The 20,334-nt window shown below is 46.5% G+C and overlaps 9 protein-coding genes across 9 annotated transcripts; 4 read left to right on the top strand and 5 right to left on the bottom strand.

Moving 5' to 3' along the window:
• Positions 1-377: 377 nt before the first annotated feature.
• On the bottom strand, positions 378-765 carry BU24DRAFT_423584 (uncharacterized protein). Its single transcript, XM_033528290.1, has one exon. The coding sequence runs from the start codon at positions 551-553 to the stop codon at positions 395-397; it is 159 nt and encodes a 52-aa protein (XP_033383025.1). The 5' UTR covers positions 554-765; the 3' UTR covers positions 378-394.
• A 1,337-nt stretch (positions 766-2,102) lies between these two features.
• On the top strand, positions 2,103-2,585 carry BU24DRAFT_482253 (ADP-ribosylation; the record flags this gene model as incomplete). The annotated part of the gene is made up of 1 exon (XM_033533229.1): positions 2,103-2,585. One exon carries the CDS (start codon positions 2,103-2,105, stop codon positions 2,583-2,585), a length of 483 nt encoding a protein of 160 aa, XP_033383024.1.
• Positions 2,586-3,259: 674 nt separating this feature from the next.
• Positions 3,260-4,751, top strand: BU24DRAFT_348645 (sterol reductase/lamin B receptor; the record flags this gene model as incomplete). Its single annotated transcript, XM_033523574.1, has 2 exons — positions 3,260-4,068; positions 4,133-4,751. Coding segments are annotated over 2 exons (1,428 nt in total), but the record flags the coding sequence as incomplete, so codon positions are not given.
• Positions 4,752-4,986: 235 nt separating this feature from the next.
• BU24DRAFT_463450 (uncharacterized protein) lies at positions 4,987-8,158 on the bottom strand (the record flags this gene model as incomplete). The annotated part of the gene is made up of 8 exons (XM_033532123.1): positions 4,987-5,425; positions 5,496-5,731; positions 5,790-6,010; positions 6,070-6,220; positions 6,277-6,572; positions 6,620-7,029; positions 7,079-7,112; positions 7,930-8,158. The coding sequence occupies 8 exons, from the start codon at positions 8,156-8,158 to the stop codon at positions 4,987-4,989; spliced, it is 2,016 nt and encodes a 671-aa protein (XP_033383022.1).
• Positions 8,159-9,506: 1,348 nt separating this feature from the next.
• BU24DRAFT_410400 (Aldo/keto reductase) lies at positions 9,507-10,652 on the top strand (the record flags this gene model as incomplete). Its single annotated transcript, XM_033525988.1, has 3 exons — positions 9,507-9,532; positions 9,581-10,088; positions 10,155-10,652. The coding sequence occupies 3 exons, from the start codon at positions 9,507-9,509 to the stop codon at positions 10,650-10,652; spliced, it is 1,032 nt and encodes a 343-aa protein (XP_033383021.1).
• A 712-nt stretch (positions 10,653-11,364) lies between these two features.
• Positions 11,365-12,340, bottom strand: BU24DRAFT_482239 (carbohydrate esterase family 1 protein; the record flags this gene model as incomplete). The annotated part of the gene is made up of 1 exon (XM_033533228.1): positions 11,365-12,340. The coding sequence occupies one exon, from the start codon at positions 12,338-12,340 to the stop codon at positions 11,492-11,494; it is 849 nt and encodes a 282-aa protein (XP_033383020.1). The 3' UTR covers positions 11,365-11,491.
• Positions 12,341-13,995: 1,655 nt separating this feature from the next.
• On the top strand, positions 13,996-14,800 carry BU24DRAFT_463447 (uncharacterized protein; the record flags this gene model as incomplete). Its single annotated transcript, XM_033532122.1, has 3 exons — positions 13,996-14,091; positions 14,154-14,735; positions 14,789-14,800. The coding sequence occupies 3 exons, from the start codon at positions 13,996-13,998 to the stop codon at positions 14,798-14,800; spliced, it is 690 nt and encodes a 229-aa protein (XP_033383019.1).
• Positions 14,801-15,282: 482 nt separating this feature from the next.
• On the bottom strand, positions 15,283-17,600 carry BU24DRAFT_433915 (glycoside hydrolase family 3 protein; the record flags this gene model as incomplete). The annotated part of the gene is made up of 2 exons (XM_033530007.1): positions 15,283-17,316; positions 17,409-17,600. 2 exons carry the CDS (start codon positions 17,598-17,600, stop codon positions 15,283-15,285), a joined length of 2,226 nt encoding a protein of 741 aa, XP_033383018.1.
• A 770-nt stretch (positions 17,601-18,370) lies between these two features.
• On the bottom strand, positions 18,371-19,584 carry BU24DRAFT_348361 (glycoside hydrolase family 93 protein; the record flags this gene model as incomplete). Its single annotated transcript, XM_033523560.1, has 2 exons — positions 18,371-19,004; positions 19,067-19,584. 2 exons carry the CDS (start codon positions 19,582-19,584, stop codon positions 18,371-18,373), a joined length of 1,152 nt encoding a protein of 383 aa, XP_033383017.1.
• Between the last annotated feature and the right edge of the window lie 750 nt (positions 19,585-20,334).

Below are 20,334 nucleotides of genomic sequence, written 5' to 3'. Positions count from 1 at the left end.
AATCCTTTTACGGGAGAACTCTCACGTTTCCGTTTTGCAGATCCCCGGTACCGTTTCCCATGTCCTACGCAAAATGACGTCATTGCAGCGAGAACAACGCCGTTGAGAACACGCCGTTGGACTACAATTCTTTCGGGGAAAATAATGACGCGTATGTCCATGCTGGTGTATTATCAATCTTGACCTCTATTCTTATTGGCTTGGATTAAGTAGACTTCTGGCTTCGGGTGGAGAGAGAGGGATGTATGTCGTGGAGAAAGTAAACATAGACTACAGATAGAACCAAAAATAAGGGCAAATGCAATTATCAAAACAAGACAATTTACAATTCAAAAGAGAAATTGTGATTCTCACTTAATAATGTATTCATACGAGCAAGAATAGCTATGCTATATTAACCAAGTACGCTGTATTGAAACTTTGTCTGTCTCTCAACTGTTCCTAGTGAATCTTTCTTTATAGCTTCTTGTGATAGACAATCCAATCCCAGAGATCCAGTAATTCCACAGGCCATGAATACACAGGCGTAAAGCATGTGGTCCGACCGAGCCATCAGATCCCCCCCAAAAAAACGGTTGGTGGTCACCCACGCAGATCCTCGCTTGACTAGTTACACCATCACTCGTACCATCCCAACTCAGTTCAGACGAGGGGCAAAAAAAATTAAAAAAAACATACAACAGCGGGGATTCGCTGATGGTCACCCACTCAACTACTAGTCCGCCGGTACTATGCTTAAGTATGGCTGAGCGAACGGGAAGCCCTGTTTTCATAGTCCAATGGTCGTATGTGAAAGGATGTGTGAAATGGTGGGTATAAGACTGGAGAGACGAATGTGTTGGGAACAAAGATAGACACTTACGATATCGGTTTGACTAAAAGCTGCTTCAATGACCATCCTATCGCTTGTAGTGTCTCTATATTCAACTGGCCTCTGTATATGACTATCAATTGTACGGTTATCGGTGGGTCGTTCATGGGCGCCCTCAGGTTCATGTCCAGGTTCTTGTCTGACTGAGGAGAGAACAGGTAGTAGGTTCTGCAGACTAAACGATGGTGTCTAATAAGTACAAAATTGCTGTTCTTACCTATAAAGCTTTCGAATAATTGTCTTAGTGGTGCTCTAATTTTGGAAGAACCATTTTGGGAGACAGAGTGCACTGTTATAGTTCTGCTGTCCTATTATTTAACTAGGCATGTGATATTGATTTCCTTAATCATTGTTATTTTAAAACCAGAATCAGAAGAGTAAATTAAGTGTCCCCTGCGGAACAAGGTGTATCTCTATCTCGATATTCTACGAGTTTCGTCCGATTTGCGTCCGCTCCGGTGTTGCAACCTTTGGATCTTCTCGGAGTCTACCTAATTGCGGATCTGTGTAGCTAATACTGGAGATCTTCTACTTTATAATGATACCTTATTATGGCTTTGAGGTTTCGGAAAATCTGACAGTTTACCTTTGCATGGCCTAAATCTAACGAGCATGATAATGTCAAATGCGCCTCGGACATCGCAGCATGCAATGGCGTCCACACGAGCCTCATGGTCCCTGGGCAAATTTGGAAATGAGATTCAATATATTAACATGCCCTCTCTAATCCAGCATATGTTGTTATGACCATCGATTTGCTATTGCTTATTCGTTTCCTCCTTCCTTATTCATTCTAGCATTCAATTGCACCCCACATTCATTTCTTCCGTGACTACCAATTCATTCATTCTTTTTGTCATCCAAGCTTGAATACTTATTCCTTAAGGGAGTGCTTGGGTAATATGCACTTCTCACTGCTCCCAATCCTCCTAGCGATAGTTTTTGTTTCTAGCAGCACAATAGTAGTAGTGCCTATTGAGAAACATTCCATCGCTCCCGCGGATCATGTAGATGTAACCACTTCTGCATACAATCTCGACGAAATCGACAAATCATCAACGCTCATACGTCGTGGTACTGTCGATGTGGTGTATCGAGCAGATCCACGTTCCCCTGTTGAAATCGCAAAAGCAAACGGATTTAAACCAAAAGGCGGAGGGAAGCTTATGTATAATCTTTGGAGACACACCAACGAACTATACTCCGCGACGGAACCGAAAAAGGAGGAGTGATGGGCTGGCTTGGCCTGGGAGAAGAAGTCGATGGCTTCGTCTCTACAACTTCAGACTATGGCACTGCTCGTTATTTTTTCGGCCGATATAGCGGAGGCTACATATATAAGATTAAGGCCTCCCGCAACCTCATAGATGTCTCAAAGACCTTGGGAAGACACTATCGGCACAAGAGTGAATATGAGTATGCGGTCAAGGATATCCCAATGGATCAAGTTATGGGTTGGTACACTTTCTCGCTCGGTGGCCACCTAGATGGCGATTTTGAGGCCAATGACGACGCATTTTATAAGAAGAATGCCCCTTCACTCAGTTCTCGAAAGTATAATGAAAAATATGGTGGGCAAACTGATGGTGGCGCCCAAAACTCCGTGGCTGGATTTCCCGAAAACCATGAAGCATGGACCGAGTCCCCCTGGAAAGAAATAAGCCCTTACAAATCCAAGAAGGCTAAGAATGCTCGTGAGATTTTGAAGGAGTAAGACGAATATTAAAAGTATCAGTTGAAGAAAGCACAAGGGATCGAGGGTAATTATGGTGAAATGGACATCCAACGGGTGAACATATGCAACTAGATCATGTTAGCGGACAATAGTCGATATTGTTTGTCGCTTGAGATGAGCTTAGCTTGGTAGTAGATAACATTTCGAAATTATTCCTTTCAAAATTCATGACCCCTTTTTCATGTTTTCTGTTATGTTTTGGTCGCCGCGGATCCCGCGTCCCATGGAGTGTTGTGCCGCTGCACCGTGCGAAGCGCGGATTCCGTGAAGCGAGATGGATGATTCCCATAAGAGACCAATGCTATAAGTCTAAGTGAAAGCCCAGTATGGGGATGAAGTAATACAAATTGATCTTCTCGTCCTTGTATATTTAAAAGAAAATATTCTTTTGTTTTATTACCTCGTTTGTTCACCACTTCGTATCTGGACGTTGATGCTATCGTCAATCGCCCCTTGTCCGAATTCACAATGAAAGACCCGCAGACTTTAGGTCAGCTTCAAAGGTAAGATTTTCCTGGGAGTTGATGCGCTACAAGACTGATATGTATTGAAGAGATGTTGAGTATCTCGAGACCGTTGGAAGCCTTCGAGGACGTGTTACAGCGCAAGAACCAACCAAAACCTCCCCGACGGAGCCTGACGCCAAAAAGTATCAAGAAGTCAAGGCAGTTGACGGATGGGTACCAGGTACAGATCCGAAGATCGATCATACGGGACACTTTGAATTCGGAGGCCCACTGGGAACAACAGCTATGATGGTTGGTTTCCCGCTTTTAATGTATTATATGTGGATTGGAGCGACATTCTACGATGGCCACTTCCCACTTCCAGCATCACAATCTATCACAGACTTTCTGGTACACATGGCAAACTTGGTTTCGACCCACGCGTTTCCAAATCTGAGGGCGTGGACCATATACTGGACATTCTTCATTCTCCAAGCGTTGGGATATTCCTTTCTTCCCGGAGTGACGAGCTATGGTAAACCGCTTGATCATGAGGATGGAAAGCAGCTTGAATATCACTGCAGTGCCATTCATGCATTCTATTATACGATTGTTGGTACATCCATCCTTCACGTTACCGGCCTCTTTCCTCTATACACCATCATCGATGAATTTGGACCTCTCCTCTCTGTTGCTATCATCTCAGGCTTCCTCGTTGCCACTGTTGCATACACCTCTGCCATCATTCGAGGCGCACAACACAGAATGACTGGTTATTTTCTTTACGACTTTTTCATGGGCGCGGAACTCAATCCGCGGATTGGAAACCTCGATTTCAAGATGTTCTTCATGGTCCGTATGCCATGGTTTATTCTATTGAGTGTCACCTGTGCTACAGCTGCACGACAATACCACGACTACGGCTACATCTCAGCTGAAGTTGGATTCATGGTGTTCGCACACCTCTTGTACGCCAATGCTTGCGCAAAAGGTGAAGAGTGCATCGTGAAAACATGGTACGCTAGCTCTTCGAACAGCAACAACCTATCCTCGAAGAAAACCTGCTGACTTGAATTCAAGGGACATTTATTATGAGAAATGGGGTTTCATGCTGATTTTCTGGAACCTAGCAGGCGTTCCTTTGAGCTACTGCCACGCGACGCTCTATATGGCCAACCACCTAGACACCATCTCTGACTGGAGCTACCCAGCACTCCGAACACCCCTTCTGGTGCTTCTGTTTACATCGTACTGTTTCGTCTACTGGGTCTGGGACACATGCGGCAGCCACAAACATCGTTTCCGCGCCGCACAGCGCGGTGAAACGACGACGAGGAAAACGTTCCCTCAACTCCCCTGGCAGACGCTCAATAACCCTGCTGTTCTCACCACACCCAATGGAGAAAGTATTCTGGTTGGAGGGTGGTACGCATATGCAAGAAAGATACACTATACATGCGACGTCTATTTCGCCGTTACCTGGGGACTGATTTGCGGCTTCGAAAGCCCGTTTCCTTGGTTTTATCCTGTTTTCTTCACGGTTATGATCATGCACCGTGCGTATAGGGATATTCAGAGGTGTAGGGCCAAGTATGGGGATACTTGGAAGGAGTTCGAGAGGCGGACTCCGTATTTGTTCATTCCGGTAAGCTTAGCCTTTTTCCATCAGTGGGCATTTGAGACGTTTGAAGCTAACTGACAGGGAACAGTATGTTATATAGGTGCTGTTAGTGTTGGATGTTTGTCGGGTGGAAAAGAAAGATTGTAAGATAAGTGTGTTGACGCGGCGCTTGACTATAGGGCGTGCAGATGGATTGATATTAGAACGGAAGCAAGTCCTTGCCCACCTGAGCAGCGTCGCAAAGATTGCATTCGATTGATTCTGCTGTACCGAAATAAACTACGGGATGTAGTTTTTCATAGCACAATATCCCTCACATCCACTGCGAGTTGGAGAAGTCCTGACTCCATAAGCCAGTCATACCGCTGTTCTCACCGAGACAATTTTCCAGAAAGACTGCCATTGATTCCAGATCATCGTTTCTTACTTCTTGATTTTCACTCATAGGGTCGCATGTGCCTATGTTTTGAGCCAGCGACAAAGACTCGCCGCCATTAGAAGGGAAGGTAAAGGAATCCTCCTCAAGGTTATAGGATCCAAAGAATGGATGATGGGAAGGGACGAAGGCTTTCACGAATTCCAGGAAGACTCTGCATACTTGATACAGCCGATTGACAGCTTCAGAATAACCCCGAGGCGCTTCTAGCGTCTGTAGAACCTGGTCGAGAAGCTCGACGTCCTCGCTACTATGCGACGCAATCGCGTGCGTGAACACTACCAGGAATGGAGTGAAGGATGAGTACAGCAAGATCCTATAAAGAAGGTATGTTAGAAAAAGTGCATAGGATAGCCGCAGACCACTTAGGAATCTTGGCCACTTACCAGTCAGAATATATCCTCCATTTTGGTACATCATTTGACAATAATCTGGCGGTACTTCGTATATGGCACTGCAGGCTCAGTCTCGCCACTTCGTACCTTTTGGCACTGATATGGGTTGCAGCTGCAGGCGATGTCTTAGCCCCATATAGAAGATTCAGTGCTGAGTAGAAAATGAAGTCGGATGATCCCACAATCAGGTCCAGATCGTTCTTGTCTTGTGCACCTGTGGTGTCAATCTAGACAATTTCATGAGCTTCAGCTTGCTTTCTACTGAGGTGGATAAGTGCATCTCACCTCTTTGAACTTGGTGTGCCAAGCTGAAAATAACGCCGACAGCTCCTCTACTGCACGCGCTCTTGTTTCGGGCTGCTCCCGCTGAGCCTTTGCAGTATACAAACGATCGTAGATTCTTCCTTGCAGTCTGGAGAATTCTATGAATGCATGGAAGGCTCGATCCCAAGGACGGAATCGCGGATTCGATGAGAGTGAGTATACCTTGACATCGATGTCATCATCTGAAAAGGATGAAGTTCTACCCAAATTCAGAGATAGTGTTTTGTCGATCATGTATAACATCCAGAAAGCGTGTCGCTTGACTTCCGCTCTGGTGGATCTCGAGCCACGACGGCTTCGCGATGGTATCCTAGAATCTGGCATAATCGAGCACCTGCAGAGACGAAAGTCCAACACAAGGAAGGCAAAGAGTCTTCTTGCGCCTTCATTGCCTACTGACAGTTAGAGAATAGGGGTATTGGCAAGAATATTGATGAAGATCACTAACTCCGATCATCAAGCATTGTATATTCTCCAGTTTTGGTGTGACTAAACATTCGTAGTCCTGCAGTCCTGCTATGAAGTTCTTTTCGCATAGTTTCCCATAAGTGACACAGTCAGAGCTTGAGATGTCTGGGCAAGGGTTCGCGCTATACTCGAAGAACACAAACGAGAGCATTCCGTTCATCAGAGTAAGCTCTCCCTTCGTATAGGGCTTAGTGGGGAAGTAGATCTTCTTGCAAAGCTCTTCCAGCACAGCATGATCTCTTTGAGCACTGTGGATTATCACAAATGGTGCGTGAGCTAGAGAATGAGATCAGTCTTGATCTTCATACTGAAGGTGCAATTACCTGAGGCTCTTCTTAACACCGCAAGCACCGCTGACACTGGTGGCAAGTCGGTTTTCGTAGTGGCTGCCTTCGAAGCGAGTGGGAATGAAACATAGTCTGCTGATGAAGGCTTTCCCTCATTTCTAAGGAGATCTTTTAGGGACGATAAAGACGTATAGATGTCACCACCCTGCCCAGTATGTTCTGCCTCTCTAGCAGAGACTTCAGCTGAGATGGAAGCAAGAGCAGATAGATTGTTGAAAGACGTTTCACCCTGAAAAGTGGTCTCCAAAGCAGAAGGGGCGATCTGATCTGTCGATATGTCTGCGGCTCCTAATGAAGGTTTCAGGGATGCCTGACTTTGGTCGAGTCTGCGCAAGCTCTCCTTGATCTCGGAGAGACTTTCATGAATCGAATTGAAATGTTTCTCGCTAAAACATATGAGAATGGCACTAAATCTCGAAAGAGAATTTCTCTTACTGGTATGAAGCAGGTGCCGGCCTTGTTACTGCTCCTGTAGGCTTTGTCCGCACAGCAGTACGGCATGGCAGGCTCACCGACTGACAGTTTGAACAAGGCGACAGCCTGTCACAACGAATCTCAGAGGAGCGTTAGTTCATACTTCTGTGGCAAACTGATTCCATCGGTACCTTTCTGATTCTACAATTCTCACACTACAGAGAGGTTATCATTAGCTGCTGCATGCATTGACCTTTCGGGTGAAACGTACTGCTTTGGGAATAAGTGAACCTCCAGGTTTGGGCGTATCACTTGTATTGTCAGGTGAGTTTGTCATTTCGGACATGCCCATGTGACTTCTGGAGTTTACTTTCATGCACGAAGGGGATCGAACTGCTGAGTTGAGAAGAGGTAGAAGGGGGAAAGGGGAAGTCGTCGAGGCGCGGAACGCACGGAATCCGCGGAATCCGTGGAAGCCGGACACTCTTGGCATGCTATCTTCTCAAAGGAGGGCATCAACATAATAATTATCTACCTTGAGGCACCAACTTGAAAGATGTAATTTAGTAATTAATTTATTGTACAGGAAGTCCCTATTCAAGTGCCTGCTCGGCTCGATCTATTGACCCAACCACGGTGGCGATACGCACCTTTTCGGAACGAGACCTAGGGAGAACAGCTGTTGATAATCAAGCAGACAATGCTTTAACCACACGGGATACAAGTACCGAATTTAGCCCAAACAGGTAATCCTGCCATATGATGAAACAAAAAAGATAAGACTAGGTGGTTCCGCTGTTGATTCCAGAGTCTCAGGCCTGCTTTGGTCTCAACGCCTGCTCAAGACGTCTGCAGTACAAATTTCTTCTCACCTCTCTTCTCACGCCAGTAGTTCGACCCTTCTAAAATTTCAGGACAACCACGAATAAGCCAACCCCATTTCTTCAGGAACGATAGATTTGCTTCCCACCCCATGATATCCCATGGCTCACCCCAGACCATCAGAGCAGGTCTCTTGCCCAGATCCTCTGCCTCTACATTGAGCAAGTCCATGCACAAATCGTCATCGTTCATGGCGCCTATATGCATCGCGAGCAACATGTTGTCACGAAGCTTTGGAAATGGAAACAAGTCGATCCATGGATGGTGTTGGATTTGTCGCTGCAATGGCGTCGGCACCAACGTCTCTGGGCACGACGATAAAAGTTTTGTAAGATTGGAGGCCATCGGCCCTTGTTTATTGTACGGTGATACCATATCTTCGCTGCACAGTCCCTCGGGCAGAAAGCCCATTAGCGTGGCATTCCGCGCCAGGGCATTAAGCACGTTCAGTCGGATGAGGATTGGCAGATTCGTGGGGCAAGGGGCGTGTAATGAGTACTCTTCGTAAGCACGCCTGAGGAGTTGTCGTCTGTGAGCGATACGGCGAGGACATGTTAATAGCGCTGGTCCGTCATGGAGCGTCGATCCATTTCCTCGGACGACTAGCGCACTGCTTTTGCCTTCTTTTACAGCATACTCCGGATAGTCTGGTAGTATGGCCGCATGGGAAATCTTGGAAAGACTCTGTACGTCCTTTATTTGTGCTTTCCTCCTTCTTCCTGTGTACGATCAGCTAGGTGGTTGCACCGGAGCGCGAGTACAGTGGTCTGAGAGAGACTGACGATATGTTCTCTGATTGATTCTATTCTGCCGTTTCTTCCTCTCGGCAGTGTTTGTTATCCCAGTCCAATCATCGCACGGATTCCATGCTTCCGATGATTGGCATAGACTTCCTAATCCACACAAAACCTCCTGTTGAGCGCCTTTGTCCATGGAACGAGTCGTCTAAGGCCGTGAGCGTTTACATCCAACAATGGTCAGCGCAAGTTGCACCTTCCAGACGTTTTGGCAACCTTGCATGCAAGTGGATTACGCACATCACGTTGGGGTAGAAAAATTATGCTCGAGTACGAGAAAGTGTCGACTAAAATACCACTTAAACGACCCTTCGTGACGTGCGGGGAAGGGAAGATCACCAACGATTGAGCTAATGCAGGTGGATTACGCGCTAATGTAGCGGACCAACAGATCTGAGCTAGTGATTTGTGGTCGTGAAGCCTAGTTTCTTTCTCGTACTTCTTCTCATAATGCATTTTTGCCGTGGTCTTTACTGTGGTCATACCAAAGCTGGGTACCTAGTGATGGAAGTCTAATTCTCAAGGGTAACCGGATAGTAGGACTCTAGTAACGGCACTGAAAGGCAAAGCTATCGATAATGCAAGTGGCTTATTTTCTGGGGATTGACATTCGATGTCAATATCTCTAGTATTGTGATTGGTAGAAAATTCCCAGTGACAAACTTCGAGACAGAGATATAAAGTGCCTTGCCTGGACATCAATGCAGTCTTTCTCTCAAGTATTAGACGCCCAGAAACTTGTCTTTTCTCGCGAGGTATAGACTGCATCCATGGCTTCACCTATGAAATATGTCCGGTAAGCTACAAGATGAACTGTCTTGATGATGACCTGACAATCCTTCAGAGTGGGGAAATCGGGCCTGAAGGTTTCACAGATCATCCTAGGTTGCATGAGCTTTGGCGATAAGAACTGGCAGCCCTGGCTTCTGGACGAAAACGAAGCTCTCCCTGTTATCAAATATGCCTTCGATCGTGGTATCAACACGTGGGACGTCGCCGATACCTATTCGAACGGTAGATCTGAGGAGATTCTCGGTGCAGCAATCCGACAGTTCAACATTCCTCGCTCCAGGATTGTCATCATGTCCAAGTGCTTCCAGTTTGTCGATGAGAATAAAGGATGCATTGACCCTGCCAGTTTGACAAGTAACGATGGCACACGGGTCAATCAGGTTGGACTGTCCAGGAAGCACATCTTTGAAGCAGTTGACCGCAGCGTTGAGCGTCTTGGGACCTACATCGATGTTTTGCAGATCCACAGGATGGATCGTGATGTCCCACCAGAAGAGATAATGAAGGCACTTAACGATGTTATTGAGAGTGGTAAAGTGCGATACATTGGTGCCAGTTCAGTGAGTGCATTTCTGTGGACCTCAATTCCAACTCAAGGATACGTTCAATTTAGCTAACTGGAAAAGATGGCCGCATGGGAATTCCAAATGCTACAGAATGTCGCAAAGAGTAACGGCTGGCATCAGTTCATATCAATGCAAGGCCTATACAACCTTATCTACCGCGAAGAAGAGAGGGAGATGAATCCGTACTGCAACGCCACAGGTGTGGGTCTGTTTCCCTGGTCTCCGCTAGCGGCAGGCGTTCTTGCACACCCCTGGACCGACCGTAGTGATCCACGAGAACAGAAAGACCCCTTTCTTCAGATGCTCTTTCGAAGCGGAGACCATGCGGCAGACCAAGCCATTGTAGGACGTGTTGAGGAGCTGGCGAGAAAAAAGGGAGTCATGATGGCACAGATCGCTCAAGCGTGGCTGATTTCCAAAGGCTGCATGCCTATATGTGGTCTAGAAACTGAGGAGAGAATTGAACAAGCCTTAGCTTCGCTAGAAGTTGAGCTTACGGATGATGAGGTTGGTTGGTTGGAGGAACTATATGTCGCGAAAGGACCTTTTCCCTTCTGAGGAGAGCTGAAATAAGAATAGAGAGGGTATTTCTTGTTGACTACCTTCTCAGCACTCGATTGCAACTTCACTGCTGTTAAAAACCTTTCTTCCACTCTTTTACAAAGTATCGATCTTCAAGATCATAATTGGGTGACCGAAATTTTGATTTTCTTTTTGTGCTTTAATCACTCTGTTGAATTGCCCTGATTCATCTAGTCCGGAGATACATCGATAGCGTGTGTAAGACAAGATATAAAGTTGTAAACTGAAGGCTAAACACATCTCCTCTGAAAACTATATGAATTGAGCTTTATCCAAGAAACTCTGAAGACAAGAATGCTCCATCTGGCTTAGTATATTTTCAGTCTACACCCCCAGATGATACTCTCAAGGATAGTACATAATGAGTCAGACTGATCTATGTCACTAACAGGTCACCGTGTACATATTGGACAAGCTGTTTACCCAGGCCTTTTAGCATGCAAGTGTATTTAACCGCAAGAAATCCGGGATATTAGCATGACATCCATGTATGAAGACACCCTTGGTAGGCAGCGTAGGACATTGAGACAAACGTTGAGTACCCACAGAGACGACAAAGACAAATTTCCGAGTGCTCGACAGCGTGCTCGTGAAGGAGGAAACCATTTTGGTTAGCATGGAGTATTTGATAAAAGTTCAATTTGCGTGGGACAATTATAACCCTCATTATTGCAAAATTTTGGTCTTGGTAGTGTTGTTTCTCCTCATATTGTGATATACAGATTCTGATTTCGATGTTACAAAGTTTTGTTTAACCTGATGACCCAATGGTTGAAGCTCAAACTCATAGATGGAGTATAGTGTAATACCAGTTTTCAAGTAAACTGTGTGAAAAACTCCCATGAATTGCCTGGTGCGAAGGGCGTGCTTGAACCTGAATTCACTTGCGACGGGTTATGATCGCCACCATGAATAACCCAGGTCAATGGATATCCTGCCTTACATCCCTGGTACACTGTCTTCACCGAACTGCCACCGTTGGGCTGAGGCTCGGATGCTGGTTTCGTGCATCCGTTGTTGGCAATGAATTTGTCTCGCAGCTGACGGCCCATCGAAACATTGAGGACCGAGTCAGAAGTACCATGCTGGCCGTAGAAAGCAACGGGTTTAGTCCCACCAGAGCACCCGCTCAACTGCGCACCTGAGATAACGGCAACGGCGCGGATCATCTCGGGGCGGGCGCATGCAAGTGCATAGGACATGGCGCCTCCATAGCTGAAACCAGTAGAAAATCGCAAATTAGTGTTGATGCATAGGTCGGCCTCTACGGTCTTGACAAGTTGATCAAAGAACGTAACATCTTCTCCACCTTGATTGCCCCAGCCTTGGCTGAGTCCATCTGGAACCACGAAAATTGCAGTGTTGTTGGCAATGGCTTTGAGGCCGTAGAAGGGAAGCGCGCCTCCACGGGTAGGATCTTCTCCGTTGACGATTTTCTGAGCACTGCCGCCCAATTGGTGCCAGGTAAAGACAAGACGATACGGCTTGTTTTGGTCGTAGTTATCTGGGATGTTCAGGAAATAGTTCCGGGTTTTTCCATTGACCTGCACCGAGTATTGCTTGCTCGTGAGGGTTTTGGATTTCCCACATCCAGCTGAGTTTGCGCTCAAAACCGCCGGCACTGAGGCCAGAAAAAGACATAGGGAGTTGATTAAACCGTGCATATTGATTCCAAAAATGTGAAGCTCTTGAAAGACACAACAGCTGAAGACAGTGATGCTGTCCGAGATATATATTTGAGATCTGAGGATGTTCACAAAAGCATACTCCCAATGCACATTACCGCTCTTCTCTCGTTCACCTACATAGTTTGCCGATATTCATATCCGATCTCTTCTTCACCTACACAGCTTACCGATATTCGTATCCGAATGCACAATGTTGATTGAGGTTGAAGAAAGCTCATCATGATTGGAGGTGAGTCTATGCCTTGGAAATTCGCTTGTGATCATTACAAGCGGCGGCAGTACTAATTACCCGCAGGAACACATATCCAATGAAACAGCGTTCTGCCTTAGCTGTCATATGCACCCCGGATTGATAAACCCGTTACATGATGAAGAGCTGGTTGTCTTCTCCCGTAGTTCTATTGACAAGGCAGCATGCCCATAGTTCTCGGTATTGGATATTTCTGAATGTGGCCTGTATTAGTTACACATAAGTGGGCGGCATTTCCTACTGTAGAAACGACAAAGTGACATGCTACATTGTTTTTGAAAATGCGCAATATCAGGAGCATCCATTCAAGTAGAGCTCCTAATACACTTCGGGAGTAGCTTCCTATTCACCACGCCCAGTACCTAAGACACCCTCTGTGTTGAGACATATTAAGAAGTACTTTAACTTTAACCAACTCGACTTCTATGCACGCGTTGTTATATTTCATAACTCTACGTAGGTCATATGCTATAGCTATTTCTAAATCAAAGCAGCATAATCCTCGTATTTTCCTATCCAAAAGTTCCTCCATACCCCAGATTTCTCCTTTGCGCTCGGCTCACTGGGCATCCTGTTCGGCAGGGAAAGGATCCGTCTTGGTGTTGATGCAAGACATGATGTGCCTCAGCATAATTATCCGTCGTGGCAGGCCGAGTATTACTGTGGTTGTATGTCGCATTTATTCATGCTGCACGCCGCTCCATGCTCAAAGCATTAAAATCTACATCTCGGAGAGAACCCCAATTGTTGGTGGAATTTCTAGGACAATTGTTCTGAGTGAAGACAAGTTTTTTAGGGTTGTGCAGCTCTAGCATGATTTGGGTGTTGAATGCCATGTGCATTGCTTGCATGTAATTTACCTGGGAACTGAGAGAGATGCGAATGATATTGTTGAACTTATCCCAAGGGCTCCATTTTATCTCTGCTTAAAGATACATGTTAGCCTAACTTTCCACTCTGTGCTTTCGACTAATCTATCCAGATTACCTACACCTTCAACATACATTTTAACTTTCACTCCTTACGATCCTCTACATTCGACGATCCAAGGTTAATCACAATGTGGCGCGATCCAGGCATGACTCTTCTAGTTGTTAGCTTTACTCTGACCATCTTTTCTACTTTGGTAGTGGCATTAAGGTTTGTTCTTTGTCTTCTCCTACGATTATCGTTACCACTAGCAAGCATGTACCCAGCTTTTCCACACACGTCCCTAATTCTCTCAATGACCAATGCTTTTTAGATCGTTATCTCCCATCTCCCTCACATTCCTATTCCATCCTTGATATCCTTGATTGAAAAATGAAACGTTCAAGCTAACACTCTCAGGCTGTATAGTCGACATGTCTTAATGCATATAGCTGGCATATCCGATTACATTATGCTTGCCGCGCTCCTGAGCACATGGATCACCACCGTGCTCAACTCCTACCAAACCAAGTTCGGCAAGGGTGCAAGCCTCAGCCAAGTAGAAAAGGTGAAATGCTACCTGCATGCAAAAAAACGTCATCTTCAAAGGCACTGATTACCTCTTACCAGGACCCAAATTCGCCACGGATTCAAGCCGCTCTTTCTGGAATTCTCGTCACATGGTTCATTTACCGGCCTCTCTACATCTTTACGCTTTCCCTCGTCAAGCTCTCCATTCTTACATTCTATCGTACCCTCGTTCCCCCCTCCCCTCTTTTCCGCTCGTTTCGATACACGGTCTACGTGCTCATAATCTTCACTATTCTCCACTCCCTCTCAATGACAGCAGTATCAATCTTTCAGTGCACACCCGTATCGGCCGCCTATTCCGTTTCCTCTTCATTTTCACAAATTCTCGGGCAGAGCAGATTCCCCCAACCACGCTGCTACAAGCCGAATATTATCTGGGTTTCCAACGCCATCATCAACTTCGCTACCGACATCGCCATCTTCCTGCTTCCCATCCCAATTATTGCCTCGCTCGGAAGCATGACGTTCCGGAAAAGACTTCAACTGTTTTGCGTTTTGTCTATTGGCACGCTGGCTATTGCCGCCAGTGGGGTCCGGATGTGGATTCTGGTCTTGTGGGCCAAGGACGTACGCAGTCGGAATAAGTTTGGCACGGATTTACTGACGTGGGGCCAAGTCGAGGTACACTGTGGGATTGTGGGTGCCAGTGCAATGTTTCTAAGGCCTGTATGTAGGAGTTGCTTTGAGGGGAGGGTGTTAAAGTCAAAGAGTGTGGATAGGAGAGCATGGGGCTTGGAAAGAGGTGAGATGAAGGTTTGAGGTGAGCTTTACGGCTTTAAAGAAACTTCTATCGCATGCAAAGTATCACCTTTGACCTAAAAGCGGACATGCCACAAAGCGAGCTTCGCCACCAACGCACTCTGATAGACTGTTGGAAGCGCATAAACGTAGCACCAGTCAAGGATGGCGGTGCATACGACATGCCAATCGACGTTGACTTTTGACAACTACCAAAAGATGCCACCTTCATCACGCCGATTGTCATTACCATGAGAGGGATCGAGACGTTGAAACCATATTAAAGCTCGACTCAATTTGCAAATTGCAAATTGCAACACTTTCCTCTCTCATGACTGAAAAGTAGCTCAAGACGCCATTTTGTTCTTGTATAATAGTCGCTTAGCTGATTCCCTCTATTCAATAAACGAAGCTCAGCTTCTGGTAGCATCTACGCTGGTGCATTTGGCCACTTATCAAGAACTACCTCTGTGCCTGTCAATGTAAAATTCAACGTTGCCTGTACTGGCTCGTCGAGCAAAATCTGGTAATTTCCAGGATAAAGCACCGTATTACCCTTCTCATCATGACGTGCCACACTACCCAACGTCCATTCAAGCAAGGCATCTGCAGTTTGGCCTGGCGTAATATTACGGATGCGATGGTACGCCGTGAGTGTTTTGACAGGATAAGGTTTCGGGCCATTAGTGCTCTTGATGAATACGAGCACCACGAAGTCAGAAGTACGGTTGGCCGCGTTGCTAACTTTAATGGAGAGAGGTGGAAGCGCGCACCTATCCAGAAAGTCGTCGAGACAGTCCTTAAGCAAGTGCTGGATGGAGAGGCTTGGTGTGAAAGAGTCGAATGAGGCGTTGAACGATGTGTAGTGTAGACCGTATCCAAATGATCGAATTGGCGTAGGATACCATCTATATGTACGGCCTGGATTGGATCCATTTGGCCTGAGGCCCATGTCTGTCATGGGCAGATTTGTATAGTTGACTGGGTACTGCGTTAAGGGGAGTCGACCTGCGACCGCTTTCGTACCAGATATAATATCCATGACAGCAGAACCTCCGTCTTGACCTGGCCAACTAGCCCAGAGAATGGAGTTGACACTCTTGTGGGCAAGTAGGGGAGTACTGTCGAGCATGTCGCCCATCTGAATGACCACTAGCGGCTTCCCTAAGGCACTAAGCTGATGAATGAGAGTGACTTGTGCCTCCGGCCATGTGAGACTGAGCCTATCCAAGCCCTCAGCGGCGGCTGATGTATCCTGGCCTCCAAAATAGAGGATATATTCCGATCCATCTGCGGCCGCGAGCGCATTTGTTGTCCATGTATCGTTCGCCGTGTTCCTCTGAAGGATTGGCCCCGTACTAGTCTTGACGGATAGTCCAAGATGCTGGGCAGCGTGCACCGGTGAGTGCAGAAATGGAGCCGGGCCGCTGTAGCCTCCTTGAAGCTTGCTCGAGCCATTAGCCCAGAATCCTGTCATGGCTACCTTTGCGCCAGGCCCCAGAGAAAGTGGTAGAGTGTTGTCATTCTTCAACATTACAATCCCATCCGAAGCCGCTTGGCGTGCTAGTTGGTGTGCTGCTTTGGTATTAACATCAGCGGCACCTAGTTTGCCGTACACTGCTGCGGAGCCATCAAAGTAGCCTGCACGGACGAGACCGTAATACAAACGGTTCAAGACCCTATCGACAGTAGTCTCATTTAGCATGCCACTGCTCCAGGCACCTGGGATATCTGAAGATCCAGAATACTCGCAGCTGCTGTCCATTTCGGCGTTGAATGTCAGAGCAGTACCTTCAGTATTCGAGGACGCGTAGTGGTGGTTTTGAGATACGTCTAGTACAGCCTCACAGTCGCTGGTAATATAATTGTTTCCATCCCACTTCCAGTGGTCTCGAAGAACTGATCCTATCAGAAAAGTATTTGCACACGCAGGGACACCGTTGACGCTATTGTACGAACACATAAACGATCCTACCTTAGAATCTCTTGCACATTGTTGGAACGGCTGAAGGTAGTACTCAGCTAGATCTTGTTGTGTGATCTCTGCGTTGAAGTTGTGTCTTGTAGTACCCTTCCAATCTTCGAGATCGTTCGCGGCAAAGTGCTTGCACGTAGCGATAATGCGTCGCTCCTTGATATCATCGCCTTCAAGTCCTGATATCAAGCTTTTAACATAACCCTTAATCCTGGTTGTATCCTCGCCGGGAGTTTCTGAGCCACGGCCCCACCGGGGATCTTTGAAAGGGTTTATATTCGGCGTCCAGAAGTCGAACGGAGCTTTTCCACCGTTGCCAAAGGCTCTTGCTTCGGTCCCAATTATCGTCGCAACCTTATGAATAAGGTCGTCATCGAAAGCGGCTGACATTAGTAGTGGCATCGGAAAAGATGTCGCCGTCTTGAATTCACCGGAGAATTGGATCCCAGGAGCCCCAGCTACGCCATGAAGAGCTTCACCCCACCAGTTCTAAGCTGGAAGCCCGAGACGCGGGACGCCAGGAGACTTGCTGTGGGCATTTAGTTGCTGATGCAGGGGTTGCTCCTCAGTACATACCTGACCAGGTTTGCAAGCTTCTCCTGTTGCCGCATTGCTGCAACGAGTGCAGCAGCCCGCTCTGTTGGGTCTGCGTCTACATCGCAGATTTTGTTCGATTTCAAAGGCCCATTGATGCAGTCCGGGCCCACAGCGCCGAATGCCAAAGGAACCAGAGACGCAATTCCTACCAATGTGATTGCTGAAAACAAGACCATTTTGAAGAGAGTGTGTGACAAAGGCAATAAAGTGTTGTCATATTCGAAGGCATGTTAAAAGACTTACATTTTGCCTCCGTGTTTTGAGAGTTATAAAGCGATGAAGTTTCATTCTGGAATTCAGTTACTATTCGTAAGCAGATCTTCCCGCTCAGCCATTTCGAGGTCTCAGCTGGGTAAATTGCTTGTAAACAAACTTAACCAAGAATACGCCTGCATGGAGCGGGGTAATTTAAATATTTCAATTCCTGATGAAGTTTCGGCACTGTGTCACGGGAATTGCTTCTATTCTTACCAGCTTCATTTGTTCGGATAGATGTGCTCATCGCCTAATAGAATAATTGAAGCGGGCCGTAACTGCAGATACCAGTATTGAGACATTTAACTCCTTAGTTTATGACCTCAATCCCAGTACGAAAGTATGTATGTAAACCCACCTATGCTGCCTAAATCCATATGCTTGCACGATGACCCCTCTGGATTCTGTCGCCACAAGTTACACTTTGTTACTGATAGACGATATTCTCTGGTCTATTGATTCACCCAATCCACGAGCCGACCGGCATCGTCAGTCATAAGAATAGTGAGCAAAAGTTGCAACTATACCTACTAAAAATACAGTTACTACAATCATTGTAGAAACGGAAAGGTACTGAAACCCCTTTAAATCGATAGAAGACTTTTTGTATGTAATTTATGCGTATCGAGATAATGTTCGTCTAGCCGATTTTGATCTCATTATTTCTTATCATTCCCCCCCTAACCTGCCATTACTTGACTGGAGTCTTGAGCACCTTATCTAATTGTACTACTGTGATCGAGAATGGTGTGTACAGCTTCTTACCGATGTTATCAAAGGTTTCCCCCCCATAAATTGATAACCGGTTGGGATACATCTTGGAAATTTGGATAGCCCTGGAATAAACTGCGCCAGCAGGTGTTCCATGCTCTTCCCACTTATCGATATCGCCACCAAATGAATTCGTGTACACCTGTGCTCTATCAGCGTCTGAGACGACGATCGTGCCGTTTGGGCCGCCCAAGGAACTCCATGCCACGTAGGGACTAGCATTAGGTGCCGTCACGTTGTTGATGACAATCGGACGACCTTGCTCTTTGGCGAATTCAAGAGGCGAGTCGGCCATAACGTAGTAGACTGGATAGTTGACACCATGGGAGGACGAATTGCCGATGGGCAGTTCATGGACTAGAATCCACTTTCTTAGGGGCGGTATGTATTCCACAACAGTCATTCCTGGGCGGGCCAGATATTCCTCATAAGCTACATCGTTGACGACAGGACCCCATGTCTTCAGATCCCTGGATGTCTGGTGTGCGAGCTTCTGGCCGTGCTTGGGATCACGTTGGTCCGAGTAGAAAGCGATTAACTCGCCTTCGTATTGCCTGTGCACACTTGTGTCAACGAATGCGAGGCGAAGAGTGAGAATCATACGGTTGCGACTTACAAGAGATAGGGCTCCCAGATAGGAGTTGCACCATTTGTGGTGTTCGGTCGACCGCCTTGAGCAATCTGACTGACAAATTCCCATGTCCTTGCTTTATCTTTACTAGCATATAGATCGATTCTCGTGCCATTGTTACTCCAGCTATTTCCAGCACCCAAAATTGTTCCGATTTCGTAATCGCCCATAGGCTCTGTGAGCTCTGCCAGTGCAGGCTGTGCGCTAATGCCCCAACCATTGACTTGATCCTGTAATTTAGAGATGTATTTCCAGGTCGCACCACCATCCTCGCTCTCAAAGATGGGGAAGTAACCCGGTTGGTGGCCTGATAGCGACGCAGTGGCAATGATGGTGCCATCCATCAGCTCGACAAACCGTGGATATGTGATAGACTCGGATGCAATAGGCTGGTAGATGGTATTGTTCGTGAAGTAACCCCACGGTTCGGGCCCCTTCGCGCCTGCGTCGGCGGCAGTGTTGGGTACAAAGATTATACCAAATGCTAGAATAAGTAAACGCATTGTTGCTACCTTGTCTACGTGTGGTAGTTGAGAAGATTCGGTCCTGATACAGTGGAATCTGCAGGAGAGGGTCATATATCTATCGAGATCTTCAGATCACCGTGACAATTCAACTAGCCATTGGAAATTCAATCATAGACTCTTCTAGGTACTTGCATTTTACAAATGCAGAGCCCTCGTACAACAATAGATCGGTATCTAGACAACCTGCGTAGTAGTCCAACATTGGACCCATTCCACTGCCGGAAACTGCTACCGCTAGACGTAGCTCGTATACAAAACTATATATCCCAGCTTCGACCCTTCTATTGTCTCTGTATGTACAAGGCTCGTATCCACCGGAAATCTTTTTCGGCAGATGCAAATCCTAGTCCTTTGGAGCAACTCCTACCACACTGAAAAATACTCCTAATTGAGTACGATGCTGTTACTACGTAAGTTGCGGTTGGGATCTTGTGTTACATCGAAATATCCAGGCTCGCAATTGATTGATTCTACCCTCCTCGGTTCCAGTCGCGATATTCCCGTGGCTATTGTATACCCGTGTGACCATCATAATTGGTTTACTAATGAATAAATCCTTTTGTGGTGGGTTATCCAAACCGGATTTCTTGCTGTTTGTCGTACATATATCGCTTCGGTCTGACTAGGTTTGTAGAACTACAGAGCGCTCTTTATGCATGATCCTACCAATATTTGACGTCTACGTAAAGTTAAAGTTGGTTGAAGTCAAGGTAGCCCTCATATGTT

This window comes from Aaosphaeria arxii (assembly GCF_010015735.1).
Source record: "Aaosphaeria arxii CBS 175.79 unplaced genomic scaffold BU24scaffold_5, whole genome shotgun sequence".
In the NCBI taxonomy this organism is placed as follows: Eukaryota; Fungi; Ascomycota; class Dothideomycetes; order Pleosporales; genus Aaosphaeria; species Aaosphaeria arxii.
The sequence above is the reverse complement of the archived record's forward strand: the minus strand, read 5'-3'. Positions and strand labels throughout refer to the sequence as shown.

Bases quoted from the DNA above. Each gene is read 5' to 3' on its own strand.
- BU24DRAFT_423584 (XM_033528290.1), bottom strand. From the start codon at position 553: ATGGCTCGGTCGGACCACATGCTTTACGCCTGTGTATTCATGGCCTGT.